Source organism: Dipodomys ordii, unplaced genomic scaffold, assembly GCF_000151885.1.
Source record: "Dipodomys ordii isolate 6190 unplaced genomic scaffold, Dord_2.0 Scaffold63, whole genome shotgun sequence".
Taxonomy (NCBI): Eukaryota; Metazoa; Chordata; class Mammalia; order Rodentia; family Heteromyidae; genus Dipodomys; species Dipodomys ordii.
The window spans coordinates 9,699,710-9,721,623 of NW_012267279.1; the positions used below are offsets into that span (position 1 = coordinate 9,699,710).

At 42.8% G+C, this 21,914-nt stretch overlaps 1 protein-coding gene across 1 annotated transcript; it reads right to left on the reverse strand.

Annotated features, from left to right (window-relative positions):
- Positions 1-2,483: 2,483 nt before the first annotated feature.
- Positions 2,484-7,198, reverse strand: LOC105990145 (C-type lectin domain family 4 member K-like). The gene is made up of 6 exons (XM_013022470.1): positions 7,126-7,198; positions 6,913-7,029; positions 5,180-5,554; positions 4,440-4,591; positions 3,360-3,478; positions 2,484-2,652 (listed from the first exon to the last, which is right to left on the reverse strand). Exons 1-6 carry the CDS (start codon positions 7,196-7,198, stop codon positions 2,484-2,486), a joined length of 1,005 nt encoding a protein of 334 aa, XP_012877924.1.
- Between the last annotated feature and the right edge of the window lie 14,716 nt (positions 7,199-21,914).

Below are 21,914 nucleotides of genomic sequence, written 5' to 3' on the forward strand. Positions count from 1 at the left end.
AATGGACTGCTGAACTTGCTCTATGGTGTGAGAAAGGTGGAGCTGTTTCACCAGATCCTGCTGCTATGTGCATGCACATGTGTATTGAGCTGTGCAGGTAGGAGGATGGCATGTAGAGTATAGAGCCTCGATCTGTTGGCCTTTTATTTTTTATTTCCTGTCTGTTGATAGCTGGTCTGAGAGGGAGGAAAGACACCTTATTTCTGAGCCAGTAACTAGCCTTGCCTGAAACCCCAAGAGTGTCTAACTAAGCCCCTTCTTTCTCCATGTTGGTTGGGAGCTGCTGGAGACTTCTCCCCACAGATGCCAGTAAGAAGGAAGGGCTAGTCTTGGTTTCCATTTCCCCATAAATAAAGGATTGGGCTGGGTCCCCTAAGAAGCTATTTTCTCTAGGGCTTGAGACACTAAGATGACCTCCAAAGCAGAACTTGGGGACCCCTTGCTCAGCAGAAGGAAAGTGTCTGGACAGAAGAAGGGCATAGTCTCCTACACTATGATTACCCCCACTTTCTCTCTTCCCCTAATTTTACTCTCCCCTCCCACCTATTTCCTGCGAGAACACCATTTGCAGCAATTCCCAGGATACTGCTATTTTGCGCATAGTACCAGAACCACAACTGAGATCACTCACACGTTTGTTTTTCCTGCCTCTACCGATGGTCCCAGGATTATGCTCTTGGAAATCCAAGTAGACCCACAGCTGCAGACAGCCTGGTAATTGCTTCAGTTGACCATATCATCCCCTAACACCACAAAGCTTGTTGTACGGTATCTCAGATATAAATCCAGTCGTGGGAAAACAGAGAAGCCACCTTTTGAGAGGTTGAATTGGGAATATTTACTAGAAAGCTGGTGTGTGCTTGACAGACTATTGTCTCAATAGTATAGCAGTCCCACACAGAGTTTGCACCAAGCTTTTAAAGGCAAAAACTACACGCTTAGGTGGAGACAAAGCCCAAATATAAACAAAAGCACAAGGAGCAGCTTCCCTGCAGCTAATTAACATAATACCTACATACCCTCTAAAGCGGAGACCTTTCCTTGCTCTACCTACTGAGCTAGGCATCTGCAATTCAAAGGATGGCCTGTCTCACCTCTAGGCCTCTGAAGCTGGGTAAATAGCTCTCATCACCTGGTTAGGCACCAGAATAGCTGTGAGAACAAGTCTTTCCCTAACTTCAAGCTGGGGACTTGTTCCACATAAAGTTTAAAGTCCAATAGTTTATGGAAAAGAAAGACTAATTAAGGGTTAAAACCAGAAGCCCCGGCAGCAAAAGGCTGACACATCTCCCTGTTTCAGGTATCATGCCCCGAGTTTGCCCTGAGAACCACCCTTCCCTTATTCTCAGTCCATCTGCTAGGAATGAAGCTAGACTTAAACCTAATCCCCAGCTCCAGGGTTGAGCTTTGGCTTGATCCGTAATGCCCTTTTCCCTGACTTTCCTCATTCCGTCAACAAAAAAGCAGTGCTAAAGTCATGCTCCAGTAGTAGAGTGCCAGCAGAACAAGCTGTGTGAATCTTGAGTGTGCCCCAGAATATCATGTCCAACAAAGCAGACTGCCTTTGCCACTAGGAAAGAAATGTGTGTACAGAGCATTTACTTCAGATTCAGAGAGAATAGTTCCCTACACAGTGCACCAGAGGAAACTGACAGAAGGTGGGGCAAGAGCAGTCAGGGATGGGCAGATGATGATAGTGGCTGGTAGAGCTAGGCATCCGAGTATGAAGAATGAGTGAGTAAATGTATGAATGAGTGAGTGAGTAGGTGAGGTACTTACCCAGCTCACAAGGAGGCACAAACCATGTCTATCCTAACCTGAACCAAGTTAAGCTCATCCAGGGAAAGAAGGGGTTCTGGCTTCAGAGGATGTGGATAAAGAGGACAATGGAATATGGCATGGACAGGGTCACAAAGAACAGAGCTATTTCCATGGAAAACATAGCCAACTGCCAGCCAGCGGCATGTAGGAAGTCTGAAGGACCAACCAGGAACAGTCCTGAAGAACAGTATCAGAATTGCTTGGTTGGTCTTACACAATGTGATTTAAATCTGTTGTTCTTCCTTTTTTAACTAAAATTTATTTTTAACTGATACATAAAACCATGAATATTGTACATATTTATAGGGTACTGTGTAGAGCTCGGATACATGTACACATTGTATAATGTTGAAATTGGGCTCAGAAGGAAGTGAAGGCCCAAGGTGTTGACCTAAGATTTTGGAGTCCTGATATACTTTCTTAGCCAATGTGAACTTCTAAATCCTCTCCAGCTTCCCCTTCCATTGAACCCAAGTCTTTGCCAGTCCAGCTGCCCCTATGGAGTCAGAGAACTCTCAGCCAATGTAGATAAGAATTCAGGATGCCTTCAGGACACTTTTGAAGCAATAAAATAAAATAAAATAGAAGAGGTTGTGAAATTATCCTGGAGTGAGGACTAGTTCTTCCTGGAGTATTTCTTCAAGTTAGATAAGCATTAGGGCTCAAGGGTTGATGTGGGCAGTCGTGTCATAGCTCTGATGGGGCAGTTTACAGATGAAAAGGAGCTTACTGTCACAGGAATCATCGTTCCAGGACTTGAGTGAGGACACTTTTATATTGCCACAGTGTTCGTTGTTTCCCAGATTGTTGGGCTCACCTGGAATCCAGAACCTACCCGAGTGAAAATACAAAAATATACTCACAAACTTAGAAAATAAAGAGCTTATCTCCAGTAGAGAAATGAGTTCTTAACAGGTGCTGGTAGAACATGCCTGTATTCCTAACTACTTAGGAGGCTGAGATCTGAGGACTACAGTTCAGTTATTTGGACTCTTATGTCTACATAACTAGCAAAACGCCATAAGTGAAAGTATGGCTCAAGTAGAAGAGTGCCAGACTTGAACAAAAAAGCCAAGGGAGAGCATGAGACCCTGAGTTCAAGCCCCAGGAGTGGTGTGCACATGTACGCATGCACACACATGCACACACACATACACACAGAGTTGCATTTCTTTCCATCTCAGCTTTGGTCTTTGTTATGATCTTTATACTCAAGCTTAAGAGGAAGGGGATTGGTAAAGTTCATCTCTAGTCTAAATTAAGGCCAAACAGTCTACCATGTTCAAGTCCCTACACAAACGCATACTGCAAAGACATAGGCTTGGGATAGGATCTCTGCCTGAGCTAAGTAGAGGGTCTTACTGTCAAATCCCATAAGACATGGAGGACCATGGACTCATCCCAGGTCCCACAGCCTGAGAGGCAGCAGTGAGCTGTTAGCTCCAGGATTCCTGCTATGTTAAAACAAGGGAAACAACCTCCACTCCTTCATGCCTTGGCTCTCACTCAGACTGGGAAGGAAGGTCCTAAAGGCTCACCTCTTACTCTGGACACTGTTGAATGGAGTGCCATCCACCCAGGACCAATTCCCTTCACTCCCTGTTTTAGTCAGGCCAATCCAATGCGGACGTCCATCTGCTGTCTTGTACAGAAACTCCTGTGGGGAATACAGAATGAACAGAATTGTCACCACATCCTGAAGTGTAAATATCTGTCTCTAGGCATTCTCTACTTGTGCTCAGATAGCTGTACACACAGCTTCTCTCATTCCTCTTCCTGCCCTTACTCAGAGTCCATCTTCCAAATTCTGATTTGTCTTTGATCTGCAACTAACAAACTCAGGACTCAGGTTTTTTTGCCCCTCAGGAAAGATACTGGAGTACAAAAAAATATTCAGCTAAATTTCAGATCAGGATCCTGATGGTGTGAATGATAATAACTAAATTCAAGGAATCCTTAAATGTGTAAGTCCTTCATACGTGTTTTCTCCTTTATTCTTGGAGGCAGGCACCATTATGATACGTGTTTCCTCGATGAATAGGCTAAGGCCTGAGAAGGTAAGTAGTCTATCTAGGGTTCTAGGACTAGAAGATGGTAGGTTGGGACTCTTGGCTCCGGAGCACATACTCTTAGCTGTACTGATTGCCCTGATGGAAGAGACCCAACTCATAGAGTACCTCTCCAGAGAGGAGACTTCTTGAGTCACGCAGTGCAATTCATGGTATTTGCAAATATTTCTGTTTCTGGAAACATGCAAAGAGCCCCCCTTCCTTGTCTCTTTGAAGCGAGGAGTACTGTACAATTTACTTCCACTAGGGACATCTGAGCAGAAGGGACATGTGTTCTCTCTGGGCAGAAGCTTTAAGAGCCCTTTCTATGCTTCAGTAATTATAACTTCATGTGAAGATGAAGTCTTTCTGGCTTAGGTCCTTGAGTATGACAATGAGCAGAACCCACCTATCAGCCCTTGCTAGGTGGGCAGCATCAGTGAGAAATAAACTTTTCATAGGTAGATTGCTGACATTTGAAAACTTCCACTATCACCATATCATCTTGCCCAGCCTCTGGGAAACATTGGCCCCCCACACCCTTAGAGAGCCCATAGAAACAATCCTCACCTGCTCAGCCTCTGAGGTCACTGAAGCCAGGTTTGAATTCCTGGACACACAAAACTGCTGAGCACTGTACCAGGTCTTTGGAGTATGAGAAAAGTAGTAGAAGTTCTCTCTGAAGTACTTCCAACCTTGGGAAACCATCTGCAGAACATCATCTGGAAAACAGGGGCTGGTGGTTAACAGGATGTACCTGGTTCCGCAGAGTACTGTCTGGGGGTGGAGTAGAATCCCAGAGATATCAGTGAATAGAACAGGGCTCTGAGGTCCTTAGGTCCTGGTATGAGGGTTTGAGGACATTCTCTTGGATCTTCAAAGTCTGACTGAGACTGATGGATAGTCTCTGGGGTTAGAGAAGAAGCAAAGAAATAACCAGAAATCTGTTTTTCCCACATGGGAGAAGCAATTCTTCATAGGCCATGACAAATGGCTGAGCTTCTAAGTTCAAAGGAAGAAAGCTAATGGGAAATGGCAGGTTTGTGCCAGAACAGAGACCCTCTAATACTTTCACACTCTGCATCTCAGTGATGCCACCCAAACTGGGTCCTGATATCTTCTCTCCTTATAGCCCATAAGTCCTCCTGAACCCTAATGCTAAGCCCTCTCTTTTTAATTAGTCCATGCCTGCCCACCTCCTTTGCTACCCTGAGCCCTGCTCACTCACCAGCCCAATGCCCTCACATCTAACTCAGGTGAAGTCTTATAGGTCACTGAGCAGCTTACAATGCTCTTTTTAAGTTACTTACTTTGTTCTTTGAGCAATTTGCTGATATTCTCCAAGCTGCTCTGTAGTCCCTGGACCTTTGCATGTAAAGTATTGGCTTTATCAAAATCTCTTTTCAACTCTGGAATTTGGCTATTTAAGGAATCAACTTCCTTCCAACTTCTTGTTAAGTTCTGGATCTGTGCATTGGCTTTGTCCACACTGTTCCTCAATGTCGAGATGTGAGAATTCACCTGATCAAGGCTAACATGCAGCATCTGGATCTGACTGCCAGCTGCCTCCATGCCTTTGCTGTTCTTCAGAACTTTAGAACCAAGGGTGCTGATGTTATCCACACGACTTTTCAATACCTGAGCATCAGTCTTTACATCTGATAGTGTGCCCATCAGCCAGGGATCTGGATTTAAGAAAGTCAAGAGGTCAATTGAGGAGATACTTAGAGATTCTAAAACTGTTGTTCTCATCCTGCTGGCAGGATGTTAGTTCCTAAGGAACTAAGATAGTCCAAGGATTGTAGCCACCTCCCTACAATCATTCACTAAGGTAAAGCAAGCATGCAATGGGCATCCATCATGTGCTAAGAATGAAGGTGATGCATACAGTAAGAAGACAGATAAAACATGGACTGCCTCTGAGAGATTTCATGAGCAAGCAGAAGCAGGGGAAAATCCAGTCCTCAATTTCCTTTGAGGATTCAGAGTACACTGAAGTGAAAGGATGCCTTCAATCACCTCCTTGTCACTCTCTGCATCACTTAGTCCCCTTTGGGCATGACAGAGTTGATCCCCTGCCCTCTACTTTCAGAGACCCCTCCAGTCTCCCACATCTCCCCATGGGCTGGGCCCCTTCATGACAATGGGAGCTCCAGCGTATAGTCTCCCAGTTCAGAACATGGAAAGAGAGATTTAAGCCATCTCTCTCTTTCCTTTTCCCCATCTCTTTTCACATTTGTCTCAACTCACAGTTTTGGAGTGCCATGTAGAAGACTAGAAATAAACCAAGAATGGTCAAAGAAAGTCCTAGGTTTAAGATTAGGGGTCTGGAATGGAGTAAATGATGGATTTGGGGTAAAGAGTAGAGTCTACAGCCTCAGATTGAGTATATTACGAGGCCTTGAAGAACGAAAAATTATATTCCCTTGCTCTGCTCTCTGATGATCCTGCAGAAAGAAATGGGCTCTACCAGAAGAGGCAAAACAGATGAAGAGGAAGTCTCCACTGGCATGATCTTCATCCAGACAAGACAATGAAGAAAACATGAAAGAGTCCCAGTGCATGAACTAAATCTTGGAAATGTGACTGCTCATTGGCTAGCTTCTCCACCTCATCAGTCAGGCCTAGGACACACTTGGAACTCAGTCCCTCATTGAGTCAAGAAACATCGCACTTACTGTCAGAGACTGTCCACAAGGATCTGAATCCAAAGGACCCAGAGCTAAGAAGGACAAAGGGGGGAAAGTTGCATGAAATTAAAAACAAAAAACTAGGTAACTTCCTCAAGATAGAAGACTGCATCCTTGAAGACAAATGTGTGAGTACTGATGTCATTCAGAAAAACCTTCCAGAAACTGGAAAAGGAAGTGAAGTGGCTCATCTCACTGGGACAGAGCACACTGAAACTACAGGTACAGAGGAGAAATGAGGCAATGAAACACCACAGGTAGGAGAGACAGAGGAGAACCAGAAAGAGAAGGGTCTATATCTCCAGGAAGCCAACCGGCCAGAGATCAGCAGACAAGAAATCCTGAGGACTTACACAGAATGACCTGAAGGACAACAGAAGTGGCCAGGGTCAGTGACAGACAGATTAAAACCACACGAACGGTAAGAGGTTGTCTCAGGACCAGATTCGGACCTTGCTTAGGAAGAGTCTCTGGAAAAAAGAAAAAGAAAAAGTCATGTTAAGCACCAATTAAAGGTAGATTTCGTCACAGCATCTAGCAGGTGCCAAGCAGCAACTCATACTTGCCTGGGGTCCAGAGGGAGATGTTCTGTTTGTCCACTGTGAAGTGGGCACTGGAGGCCTCCTCTGTAGCATTCATCTTGTCCTTGTAGCACAGGTATTCTAGTTGCCTGTCTCTCCAAAGATCTTTTATTTAAAGAAAACAGGAAATGAGTCCTACAGCAGGTCATTATGTCATCCCAAAGTTCCCCATTCATGGCTTACATATCCTGCCTGGCCAAGACCACAGCTTGGTCCTCTCCTCAAAGGTCTGGGCTTTTAGGGAGAAGCCATTTGTCTTCTCTCCTGTGGAATGACACTCTATCTTGTCCAAAGTTATCCTATTTCTCTTGTAAAAACTGTCACTCAAGCAGTTCACAATCTGATAGGAAAGACAGATATAAGCAAATCAGTTATAGTCCAAGGTGCTGAACTTAGCAATAGATGAATATGCCTGGTTCAAAGAAAGTACAGAGAACAGAGTAATGGGGGATATTCCAGGCTGAGGGGTGATCAAAGTCAATATATGGGATAAGACAGTGTAGAATGCGTGAGAATGTGTAAACTATTCTAGTCATGTGTAAGTGTAAAGTTTATGACAGGAGAGGAAGAACATGGGGCTAAGGAGACACCTGAGATCAGATCATGAAGATCCTTTCGGATTGTCCTCTGGCTTATGGAGCCAACAAAGGGCTTCAAGAAGAAGACAAGACCAAGGACATTGTAGAAAGATTACTTTGATGACAAGAGGCTTAGAATGGCGTGTAGGAGATCTGAAAGTAGGCAGACCAGTTAAGAAACCACTGGAATAAGATATTTGACCTTATTTTGTGAAGATGTTTTAGGAGTTACAGCATCCCTTTCTAAAATGAGGACGCTTAAAGGTTTAAAATGTAAATGTGAGATTCGGATTCTCCTCTCCCTGCTTCTTGACTTTGGGTATCTCAAAAAAGCAGAGAGGATCGACAACATCAGACTAACCACCTTTCTTTTTCCCTTTTTCACTCTCCTTTTTTTACTTACCTTCTTTCTCTCCCTGCAATCCTAAATGTACAGACTTTTTTTTTTTTGTCAGTCATGGGGCTTGAACTCTGGGCTTGGGTGCTATCCCTCAGCTCTTCAGCTCAAGGCGAGCGCTCTACCACTTGAGCTACAGCGCCACTTCCAGTTTTCTAATGGTTTATTGGAGATAGGAGTCTCATGGTCTTTCCTGCCCGTACTGGCTTTGAACCATGATCCTCAGATCTCAGCCTCCTGAGTAGCTAGGATTACAGGCGTGAGTCACCAGCGCCCGGCTAATGTACCGTCTTATGTTTAATAAATGCTTTGGGCACAGAGAAGTCATTTGGGGCTCCATGAAGGAGTAAATTTTCACCTAGTATGGTTTTTATGTTTTAGAGAAATCTACTAAACTTGAGAAACTTCATACATAGCACACTTGAGACAAATATTTCTCACAAGGTAGGAAAGAGGAAGTAGAAAAAGGAGGCAGAGAATAGGAAGTTTGGTACAATTAATCAAATACAATTAATTGGATGGATAGATATATTGGTAAGTAGGTGAATGGAAAGAAGGAAAGAGGGGCAAATAGATGTATGGGTGGGTGTATGTAAGTATGTATGTATGTATGGATGGATGGATGGATGGATGAAAAATTAATAATTTAATAGGTGGAAAAAAGACTGGTGGATAAGTGAATAAATGAAAAATGAATAGACTAGCACATGGACAGGACTGATGGATGCGTAGATGAGCAGAGGACCAATAGATGAATACAGTGATGGATTTATGGATGGGTGGATTGATGTTGGGTGGAAGGTAAATGAAAGATTTGATAACTGGTCGTGACTCTGCACAGTCTGTAGAGTGGGATCTGCCTTCCAAAAGCTACCATATCTTTCCACCACCTCCAGACATTCACATTTCCAAGAAAGAGGCATAAGGTGTGACTTATTCCTTATCCTAAAATGAATAAGTGGGACTAGAAAACAGGACTGTCCTCACTGAATCTAAGCACTGGCACTGAATGATGTGATCCCTAACATCACATGTTACAGGCTTAATGAAAAGGACCAAAGAAATAGCTACCTACACTTTGCCTGGGACTTGCTTTTGATGTTTGGGGGTCTCCTTCCTTCCTGCTAAGCATAGTCACATCTGGCAACCCAGTGTACTTATAGCCCCTTGCTACTCTCTGGGCTTTCTGACTGGGTTCCTTCTAGAGCTGAGTCTATGACTGGATGAAGGAACACGGAGAGGACTTCAAACTTTCTCCCTCATCCTCAGGAATGAAGTCAGAAAACAAAGACAGTGCTCCATTTACCCGGTCTCATGTTCTCCCTAGCCAATTCTGTCTGTAGCTTCCATGCTGCTGTCTGCATCTCACAGGCCTGCTGTCTCCTCTAATCCTTGGCATCAGCAACTTCCTAAACTAAGGGCCAGACTCTAACTCACTGCCACTGGACTTTAGTGAACATAACTGCCTTCTCCAGGCTGCTAAGAGCCTTGGTTCTACCAGGGCTTAAAAAAAAAAGCATTAAAATCAGGGCTTAAAAAAAAGCATTAAAATGTTCTGCTTCTGGACCCAGTCTAAGCCCAGAGTTATCTCAGCCCTTCTGCCCCTGACTCCTAGCTCTGCATCTACAAACCATTACAATCCAGGGCTAAGAGGCAGAAAGGGATCTAAGTTACTCAAGATCCTGATGGAAGACACTCTTTAGGGGTCCTAATTTCTTGTGGGGGCATTGAAGAAGCTACCACACAACATGTTTCGGCGGTGTCTGCTCCCGTCCTGCTCTGTAAAGAAGTTGACTTTTTCAACGTCATGGTTAGTTTGTAGGATGAGTTAATGATAGAGCCCCAGGTGGAACCCCTCCCTCAGTGGTTCTAGGAAGGATCAGGAAGTCTCACCAGGCTACGGCTTGCTGAGTAAGAGAAGATTGGGGAGTATTTGTTCCAAATGACAGAATTAAGACCTCAAGAAGATATGCTATAGATCTCTAAGCCAATGGGTGACCCAGCTATTGAAACCCACAGTACTTGGCTGTTGGCTTCCTGGGGTTTCAGAGGAGATAGGTGTAAAAGTCCCAACCCAGAAGAAGTTTCATTTCCTACTTTACATGGAAGAAGAAAGTCATAAGCTATTGTTTATGCCCATGTTTGGCCATAGATATTCACTAAGCACAAATTCTGTGAGATCCTCTGGATGCTTTATTTGGGCCCCTGAGGCATGAGGAAAACAGACAGATAAAAGGCAGGTGTCCCTGCCACACCTTCCTTCCAGTAAAGTAGACAATTCTCCAGTACACTCAGGATGGGCCTGCTCTTCCTAATAAAAGAGGAACTTTGGCCTAATCTGGAGTGACCAAAAATCACTGCTGTGACAAGAGAAAGGGAAGTCTGTGCTCACTTTCATGTTTCCATACTTCTGGGGTTCTAAGACTTTCTCTGAATGAAAACAGCTCCACCACTTTTTCTCCTTGGAGGTAGGCTGACAATATCAAGAAGCATGGAAAAGAAACTCAAGTTGTTTGAAACCTCCCAGAAGTACTGAGAGTCACCTATCTTAAAGGAGTAATCTGAGGTTGGGAGCCCATGGCCATGCCTGTAGCCCTAGCTACTCAGGAGGCTAAGATCTGAGAATTGCAATTCAAAGCCAGCCCAAGCAGGGAAGTCCATAAGACTCTTATCTCCAGTTAATCACCAAAAAGCCAAAAGTGAGGTATGGCTGAAGTAGCAGAACACCAGCCTTGAGCAAAAATGTCCAGACCTTGAGTTCAAGCCCAAGTACTGGCACATGTACAGACATGTGCCAGGTGCACACACACACACACACACACACACACACACACACACACACACACACAGGCTGGTAATCTGAGTACCTCCACTCAAGGCATGAGTAGTAGACAACAAGCTGCAGAGTGGGAAAGGGAAAAAGAAAGGAAGGAAGGGTCAGAATAGACTGGAGAGTAAAGAGTGGGTGGCTATTTGAGATAACTATTAGAGCTGATCTACAGGCTTAGAGGAGAGTCTTATACCTAATGTAGAAGGGAATTTGACTAGAAGAATCAAGATCTTCAAGGAATTCCATGAGCCCCTGTGGATATGAGTCCTATTGAGCTATAATTTAGTACCTATTGGTCAACCTGAATGGAATTAATTTGCTATACTTAGAGACCATAACCCTCCAAATTTAACTGCTCCAAACAAGGAACTTTTTCTGCCACCTGGAAAAGGCACAGTTTAGTTGGGAGGAGGAAGGGGGGATAAGCAGGCCTGAGGAAGGGAGCAAGATAGGGAAGGAAACAAAAGGTGGCCACCATCTCAGACTTCCAAGACTGAGCCTGACCTGGGAAAAGGGAAAGATGCCAATTTGATGAGAGATACACTTCGTTGATTATTTGACTGGATTTTTCTGTATATAAATAGGATCAGAAAAACTACTTACCTGAAATTCCATCCAGGAATGAGGAAGAATAAGTTGGGGAAGCAGGTTTGAAGGAGGAATTATAAGAAACAGTGAAGTTGCCTTCTACTTGGTATCCTGGATATAGGCTATTTAACTGTTAAAGAGTCCTCAGAGAGCTAGGTGCCGGTGGCTCACACCTGTAATCCTAGCTTCTCAGGAGGCTGAGATCTGAGGATCACAGTTCAAAACCAGCCCGGCAGGAAAGTAATCCATGAAACTCTTATCTCCAATCAACTGTGGCTCAAAATGATAGAGTGCTCGCCTTGAACTGAAGAGCCGAGGGACAGCCCCCAGGTCCAGAGTTCAATCCCCACAACCAACCAAAAAAAAAACAAAAACAAAAAGAGTCCTCAGAGCTTTAGAGATTCTAGACTCAACATGGGATACTAATCATAGCCTTTCCCTTCATCCCACATCCCTAGGCATTCTTCCCAGGCCACATAAAATGAACTTCCATGGTAAATTGACAATTGTTTTCTTGAACAGAGAAGGACAGGAGATAAAAATGAGTGTAGCTTCAACCATCATGGGGAAGAGATGTTATGAGACACCCAAAGAGAATCCCCAGGGTGAAAGCTATCCCCTTGACCACACAGGTCAGGAGTTAGCTCCTAAGCAAGGAGGAACTGAAGCTGACAATAGCAAAAGCTATCACTCACTCATTCATTTATTTATTTATTCTTATTTCACATTGTTCATGGCCAGGATCTTTATATATCTGTTTCAGGGAAGGAAGGGCAATGAAATGAGAGCTGACCACTCATGTATAGCATGTAGTAATATGTATGCATCATATATAATATGTTCTCCCATATATGTTTAATGTGTGGCTTGGTTGATAATCCCTGAGCCACATGGATCCTGGTTGCTATTTGGAGTCAAAAGTACCTAAAGTGGATACAAGTATCTTGGTCCCTTTCCTGCAGAAAAGTGCAGGGATAATTCTTGACCTTCTTTTAAAATATGTAAGTAAATAAAATAACTCTGATTAAGCCTAATACAATAATAAATACATATGGTTTAAAGTAATGTAAAAAATGAGTTTTCCAAGTATTTTTATTTAAAACACAAGACAAAAACCACACAGTCACCTGCTTTTGTTTCCTACAAATAAATCCATTTCCTATAATAATGCAGACTCTCCACTGGTCAGCCTAGCATGAACTACATTTCATAATTCCTCTCCCTTTCTCCAGGAAAAGTGAGGGTGGGGGAGTGAAGTAGTGTGAGAGCTATAGGTCTAGGAATGTAAAAATGTATAATGGCAGCACCCCCGCCCCCTGCAAAAGAAGATGACTTGAACAGTGCTGACTAAAGCTCAGACATCAGCACTTTCAATAACTCTCCAGGTAAATCCTACATGCAGAAAAATGGAAAACCACTGCTCCTTTGGGGAATGTGTCCTATACCAGAATCCTGCTATCATAAACTAATTGAGTGGATGACTTGGGGGAGCCTCGGTCAGCTCAACAATTCAAGTCAAGTGAGAAAACCTCATGTGGAAGCACCCAATTCAGTGTCACCTAACAAGAGCTGCTCCATCAAGATGATTGCTGAGAGAAAAATCTTTGCCAGTGCTTGCTAAGAGTAAAGGGTTTTAAATCATAAAGAAGAAAGAAAAGAGCCTTTGGTGACCAAAAAAATTAGCCCTCCAGCCTCCATCCATAGATTAACTGCTCCAAGGCTTCAAGTATATATAAAGTTCTTGAAAAGAGTAATCCACCATTCATCCAGCATAGATCATTGAATCACATTCCTAGGGAATCAAGAGCACACCCAGAGCTGATCACCAGAGAACCATGGAATACAAGTGTATTGCATGCCTTCTGCATGCCAAACCTGCATAGATACTGAGAAAGAGTAAAGGTAATACTAATTGCTAGATTCCAAGCTGTGTTATGTGACACCAAGAGAAAGATGGTGCCACAGAGCAGGTAAAAGAGAAGTTGGCTTTGTTGGCAAGGATTAAAGAAGGTTTCTCCGGGAAGTATCACTGGAATAGGGAACTAAGGAGAATGTAGGAATAAGCCTTTGGAACCAAGGAGAAGGATTCCTGCAAAAGCTGAGGTCCTAAAAAATGTAACACTCTGGATGAAAGAAGAAAGATTAGAGACTGGGAAGAAGGGATAGTATAGCATGGTATTAAGAACAAGGGCAAAGCTGGGCACCAGGGGCTCATGCCTATAATCCCAGCTACTCAAAAGGCTGAGATCTGAAGATCATAGCTCAAAGCCAGCCCAGGCAGGAAAGTCTAGGAGACTGTAATCTCCAATTAATCTCTGAAAGAGCCAGAAGTGACACTGTGGCTCAAGTGGTAGAGTGCCAGCCTGTAGCAAAAAGGAGTCCAGAAACAGCACCCAAGTCCTGAGCTCAAGCTCCAGACCGGCCAAAAAAAAAAAGAAAGAAAAAACAAGAACAATGGGCGTTGGAAGTGCGCCTCAGTTGATAAAGTTCCAACCAATCAGCGAAAGTGTCAGGTACTAAATTCAAGTCCCAATACTAACCCTAAGAAAAGAACAAGAGCAATGGAACCAGCCCACCTGACTTCAAATCCAGGTCATTCTTTTCCAAGAGAGGAGTTTGGGTTGGTGCTCTAGCTCAGAGGTGGAGTGCTTGACTCCCTAGCACTGAAAAACATCAAAACCATGTTTATTTAATGTTAAAATGTCTGTGGTGCCACTGCCTTATCTGTAAGTGGGTATAACGATACCTACCTCACAGTTTTTGATAGGGATTTCTTGAGTTAATATAACACAAGTATCTGGATAGTGATCCAAGAATATTATATAATTATTATGGTAAGAATACTAGGGGTAACCTAGTAAATTAAATCCTTTTTGTCACGGGTGGAATACTAAATTGTATGATAATAGAATATATCAAGTTAATTCTTACACAAGAATTACCTCCTAAAATAGGATGTTGTGAGTAACCAGAGGACCAGAGGACCTGTCTGCGGATGAGAGTCTGCCTTTGGTCAGCCTCCTCCATGAGTACATGGTAGGTGTATGATCAAACTGTCAGTCACAGCAGCTATATATGGGTTAAACAGTTTAAATCTCTCCCCTCCAAGGCTTCTACTGCTGAGTGCCTAGCCTTCTAGACCTTCTTAGCTAACTCTGAGTCCTAAAACTTTGCTCACCAAAGCGGCCCCTGATGGCAGGCTGACACATTGGATCCCTGTCATCATGGAAAGCAGGGTCTTGTCCACATTGATTAAAAACAACAACAACAAAATAATAAATCCTACTTTTGGATTTGTTCTCACTGCTTGCTATGATTCTTCCCGCAACATCATCCATAGTGTCACTAAATGTCATGGCATCCCATACAACACACAGCTATCTAAAAGCAACTCACTTCAGAGCAAAAGAACAATGGACTCATTCCCAAGGGATCCACAGGATTTGTCCCCATCACCCAGAAACTACCGACACTATAGAACATCAAACTAGAGAGAAGTTTGTAGAAGAGTCCGTTGCCAGCTGGGAGACAATGCATTGAAATACTGGGGAGGTATTCCACACCAGAAGTGTATGCTTCAAAATGGGGCTGTTGGACTGGGGGAGTGGTTCTATAGAGTGCTTACCTGCATGCAAGAGACCCTACATTCAATCTCTAATGATGCCAAGAAAACAAAAGAAAAACAATGTCGCTGATTCACCAAAACATCCATTGTTAGCCCAGAAGCCTCCTCTCTCATGGCTTAGCATGCTCTTTTCCTAGGCAACACTAGGCCCATGTCGTAAAGGCAGTAAATGATTAGCCCCAACCCTCTTTACTCCTGTAACCATATAAGGCAGCAAGAGCCCCTAAACCTCACAGGCAATATGGGTCACCTGAGAGGGCACTCCTTTGGGGCAGCTATAATCATGTAAGGCAGAAAGATTCCCCAAATCTCGGATGTTATAAGTCACCTAAAACAATAGCTGGCACTTCTCACTTCCTCTCACCTGGTGAGAAGGGGTCTTGCCAGTCCCTTTACTAGCAATAAACCTTTCCTTTCCATGGTTTTCTGGCAGCACCTAATTTACTCTAACATCCATTGTTCCAAGTAGCCAACAGCACAAACAGCTAACCTCTCCCCTACTGACATACAATAACCCATCCACAAAGGTTTTACTTCCTGTTTCTAAAAGAGGCTATTTCAAGCATCTCATGCCATGAGGGAAATAGAATTTTTGGCTTTGTTTTTCAAAGATCATGAGTTTGGCTCTGTTTCCCACTGTGTTTTCCAAAAGCAGATACTAGAGAGGAGTTGGGTGTGCTGATTGCTTATGAAGAATCAACATCTGTTAACAGGACTGGGAGAAGGCAACTGGGCAGACAGAGAAGCTGAGCTAAGCTATAAGTGCCCATAGGTCACTCTGAAGCAAAGATGCCTCACCAGACATCTATCCTGGCCCAAATGGCCAGACGTGGCTGATTCATACATTCATTAGCTATAGGCTATTCAGGGAAGGGCATTTCCTAGTATTTGTAGTTGGATAAGATACAACTATATGAGACCATGTGACAGTTGCTTGGGGAATGTCACTCTTAAGAAAAAAAAAAAACATAGATTGGTCTGGGCTGTAGAGAACACTGTTCTCTTTCATTGTCCACAATACTTTTTTTTTTTCAGTGCTAGGGATGAAACCTAGAACCCCATACCTGCTAGGCAAGCACTCTACCACTAAGCTATCTCTTCAGTCCTCAGAATATACTTCCTAATAAAGATGAATCTCAAAATCAATGATAGGCAGGACTTTAACCCCCTAGTTCTTTTCTGGACTGCCTGACAGATCTCAGGCCAGTTACATAGGCTCAGGCTAGCAGCTGCCACCATCTGTGTGGCTGACATAATAATACTGTTTCGGATACATCTGAGATTCTTCAAGGGACATTTTGAGAGTCTTCTCTGATTTTTACCCTCCTTGATCCTGTCTCATTTCCCAAGCTTCCCATTGAGTGTCAGAGCAAATAGTCACCTTCCCAATAAACTATGCTTAAATCATGCAGCTCTAGTTTATTGTTTCCATTCAAAAACCCTGAGTAATATGCCACCAGAATATCAACTCTCCTTTTAACACTGATTCAACCTTCCCATGTTGTGTATGGAACACTTGTCCAGACATATGTTCTCCTTAGAAAAGATTAAGTACATTTATGAAATATCCCATACCTTATATCTTTCTTGGCGATTCAGGGTAATTGTGACCATAATAAAGGTTCTAAGAAGGCCCATGTTAAGGAAATACATTTAACATTTTTAAACTAGAATTTCCATTATCAAATTTTTTAACAATAAACTTAATGCACAAACACTTCTCCCTCGGAGAAACACTGGCCCCAAAGGGATTGCAGTTCCTCTGATTTCCAAGTCCTAGATTATTCATGAGATCTTGTGACTCCCTGCCCCCCACCCCTGTCGACTCACACAGTGAATCATTACCTGAGTCTAAGGAGGCCACACCACCCACAGAAACCAGGACTGTTCTGGCAAGTAAGTTCTGCCTTCTCCCACTCACTTTACAGACTTCCTTAGGCAACGGTAAGGTATTTTATTCCAGATACTGTTTAAGACTTCTCCAGTCCATTTCATTGGTCTTCTAAATCTTTTAATAAACAGTTACTTTATAAAATATTTTTAAATTAAGCAGTTCCCCCTTTCACTTTTGAATAAAGTTTTTCTTAGCTGTTTTAAACTTCCACATTTTTTTTTCCAGCCGTGAGGCTTGAACTCTGGGCCTGAGCAAGCTCTTCAGCTCAAGGCTAGTGCTCTACCACTTTGAGCCACAGTGCAACTTCCAGCTCTTTTAAACTTATTCTTTAAAATTACCTTTTGGCAAGTCCTATAAAGATATTAAGTAGGCCGGGCAGCGGTGGCTTACATTTGTAATCCTTGCTACTCAGGAAGCTGAGATCTGAGGATTACCATTCAAAGTGAGCCCAGGCAGGAAAGTCCATAAGACTCTTATCTCCAGTTAACCACCAGAAAACTGAAGTGGCACTGTGGTTCAAGTGGGAGAGTGTTCACCTTGAGCCAAAGAGCTCAGAGCCCGGGCCCAGTGTTGAAGCCCCACAACTGACCAAAAAAAAAGATATTAAAATAAAGCTATAAAGTAATTTAGTAAGCAAAATGAACCCCAAAATAGGAACACAAGAGGTTTTATCTTTGTTACTGTTGTTTTTAATGTACTATGTGATTTTTTTTTGTTTCTTTTGTATGTTCTTCCCCATGGTATAACCCCTGTTTTCACTGTATTTGATTCTGGAACCCTGCATCTTGTATATACATTTTTCTAATTTTGGGAGGGGAAGGGAAATAACAAAATGCTGAAATAAGGATACAGGTTGATCCATTGTAGGAGGAGGAAGAGGAGGAGGAGGAGAAAGAGGAGGAAGAGAAGAAGGAGGGGAATGGTTTTCTGCTGAACCTACATAAAGAAACCACAAATAAAAGTAAAGATTTAGTATTATAGGAAAGAGGAAAGAACTCACCAAAAACAAGGAGATGACAGGTACCTGTGAGACCACACAGTGGAATGCTAAGTAGCCCCATAAATGTCAATGGCTCTCAGAGGCATTCAAACAGGAATCCAGAATACACAGAAGTAGGCAAGGAAAGTATCAAAGCTACTTTTCTGGGCTAATTTAAAACTTGCAAGTTAAACCAGGTGCCAGTGGCTCGGATCTGTAATCCTAGTTACGCTGGGGGCTGGGATCTGAGGATCATGGTTCAAAGCCAGCCCAGGCAGGAAAGTCTTATCTCCAGTTAACCACCAGAAAACTGGAAGTGGTGCTGTAGCTCAAAGGGGTAGAGTGCTAATCTTGAGCACAAGAAAAGCTCAGGCACAGCCTGAGGCCTGAGGCCAAGGCCCTAAGTTCAAGACCTCCAAGACTGACCAAAAGAGCAAAACCAAAAGAAAACCCAAAAACCTTGCAAGTTATATCTTCAGGAAAAATAGAACTTAAATTTAAATATTGTTATCAGAGCATCAAAACATTGAATAACCACCAGTCAGAATCAGGGACTCAAGGGTTAAAGGTTATACTTGATAGTATCTAATAGCAATCTCTAGAATCCAGTCTTCTTAAAAGACTGCTTTGTTATTTGAAAAGGAACAAGATTATACACTTCCAACAAGTCTGCCTTCTAGGCGGAAGAATAAAACTGATGTATTTTGTGAATATTTTCAATATACCTCTTTATTGGAACTCATTTGAAATAGATCTGGTTTCTCTCCTTAAGTTTCTAAGATCTTTTTTTTTTTATGAACACCATCCTCAGCATCAGTATCAAAGGTAGGTCCATCAGGCTAGAACAAAAGTTGTGAAAAACTAAAAGGATACAAGAGAATTTTAAACAAATGGAATACAGTGTGCTTTGTTTGTGGATGTTTAACAACTGCCCTTCTAGTTCCATAAAGGAAACCTAATGTGTAGTATTTGCCAATTACCATTCTGTAAATAACTCCACTATGGCCAATTTCAAGTTGGCACAATGTCACTGAATGCATGGTTGAGAAAGCAACAAACAATAGACTCTTGAGAGTGGGAAAGACCCAGCCCAGCAACCACTAGGGGGCACAAATGTGTTCTATTTATGGACCCAACCTATTCTTTTATGTAGCTTTTTTTTTTTTACCTTTGATCTCCTAAAAGGAAGAAAAAGAGCATTTACATTTATCAGGATAGATGTACTAGGAGTAGGATACTGTTAAATGCTATCACAGAAACCCAAACTAGGGGAAAGACCCATACACACATAAAATGGAAAATTAAATCCCTACATTTCTTGAGGATTCCCTATCTCAGAGTAGAGATTCTATCAATAGAATGTTGTTGTTTGAAGGTCTCTCTGTAAACTCTAGAATGAACTGTTCCTCTTCCCTGGCCACAAAAGGCCTGGCCGCTTCCATCACCACAAAGCCCTGACGTGAGCTTGGCTCCTTTTCCTGAATGTGGCTTATGGTTACCGTTTCAGGAAACCCCTCAATTTCTGGGGGCTTTCCTTGGAGCAAGAAACACCAGAAAGAGCTATCACAAAGGCAGTGTTTGACCACCAGAGAGATAGTGGGAGGAGTGGCTATGTATCTACAAGGAACACAAAACCTTTCTGTGAATGTGGCAACTCAAGAGACCTACAGATCTTCCCTGGGTGTAAGAGGAGAAATTAGATAAATGTTGGGGTTTAAAAACCTAAATGTCAGGGGCAGGCATTGGTGCCTCATGCCTGTAGTCATAGTTGCTCAGGAGGCTGAGATCTGAGGATCACCGTTAAAAGCCAGCTGGAGCAGGAAAGGCCATGAGACTCTTATCTCCAATTAACCACCTAAAAACTGGAAGTTGCTCAAAGTGATAGAATACTAGCCTTGAGTAGAAAAGCTTAGGGAAAGCACCCAGGCCTTGAGTTCAAGTCCAATAACTGACAAAAAATCTAAATTTCAAAAGCCAGTGAAAACTCATATATTATCTTTGACTGCAATGGCACATTAGTTTCCTTTAAGCTAGAACTGCCTTACCACTACCACAAATCACTTACACACACACACACACACACACACACACACACACACACACAAACACATCTTTTATCTGCCTTTCATAACATTGACATATTAGTAAATCCATGATAGTTGCTTGTAGAATGTCCCTAAGTCTAGACTTACCTGATTGCTTTCTCATGATTACAGAATACAATTTTCATTTTACAATAAGCAGTGCATTAAGCTGTGGTCAAGCCGAGGCTACCACTACCCATCCTGGACTCCAGCTTCCCTTGGGTTCCACAGTCCTGATGTGCTCAGGTCCCAACCTCTTAGGATCCCACCCCAAGAAGGAATGTTAATATGGAATTTTCTAGACCAAAGAATGGTCCACAGCTCCTAGAATCAAGTTTTTGTTGCCTTCTGATAGCAATGCCCAAACTGCTAGAACAAATGATTTGAGAGAAGACAAAGAAACTGGGAATCCACTCTTGTTTCTGAGACCACTCCCTCCATTTGAATCCAAGAAGACACTCCCATAGGCAAAGATAATGTTTTCTATCATAGTCATCCACTTGGTGTGTGTCTCTGAGGAGTCCATCACAGTCCCATAGAACAACACGTGTCCCCTTCACCTGCATACCAACCACAGCCAGCTGGTATGGAGAAGAATAGTATGCTTGCTATCTGAGTCCTAGTAACAGGAGTTAGGTGCAAATCTACTAGGCTACCCTACAACTGCTCCAGTGGCATCTTCTAAGTCATCTAGGAATTTGGTTTGCCTACTTCAAAACTGAAGTGGTTACAAGAACATTTCTGCATTTGGCCAAGAGGGACTAATAAATATCATGTTACACCCCCAATTGAAGAAATTAAAAAAACTAGAAAACATATATAAGAATCAATGGATACCAGGGTACTAGGTGATGAAGAGCATATACCTTGAGATAAAGTCAAAAAGTTAGGTGATCCTGATTGCCCATCTCACTGTCCTGGAGAGCCAGGCAGAGTCCCTGAGCTAAGGAGACAGAGTTCAGAGTCCAGGCAGAGCAGGGAAGCTAGGTACAGAGGACAGAGCATCAGAGGTGAAAGCTATACCATTCTAGAGCCCCAGAAATCTTTATCGGAGCCCCATAAGGTATCCAGTGGGTACTGTTTAGATGTGAGGAGAGAGCCTGAGGCAGGCACAGGCCCATTCAAAAGGATCAGAAGAAACCTTGGGTAGAGCTTACATAAGTCTAGGACAGTGCATATTTCCATCAGCCAGACAGGAAAGTTCACAGTTCACAGGGCCGCTGGGTAAAGTGTTGTCTCCAGTATAGAGTATGCTTCACTCTAAACAAAGCAGTTCCTAAACCTGCTGCATAAATCATAACAGCTGAACCTGAAAAGGTCTATAAAAGAAAGTTTTCAGAGTCAAAATGGAGTCACTAGAGTCCATCCTAACACTAGAAAAGTAAATAAAGACTGGAGATTATGAAGGAAGTATTCTTAAACAAGATTGACAGATAGTCACTGTTATTATTTAGATCCAGAATGTCTCCAAAAGGCACATGTGTTAGAGGCCTAGTACCCACTTGCTGGAGCTAGTGAGAGGTGGTGTGAACTTTGGGAGGTTTAATCATGTAAATGCCTTCAAAGGCATATTTTCTCCTTGGCCCTTTCTGATCAATCAACCGATCTTTCTCCCTTCCTCTCAATCTCTCTCCCTGTCTCTCTCCTTCCCTCTTTCTCTCCTAACTCCTATCTAACAGACTAAAACTTGACACTATGAGCCAAAATAAATCTTCTGTCCTTTAATTTGATTTTGATTTTTTGAGGTGACTTGTCTCAAAGCTAAATGCAGAAACTATCCCCAAACACTTTCAGAACCT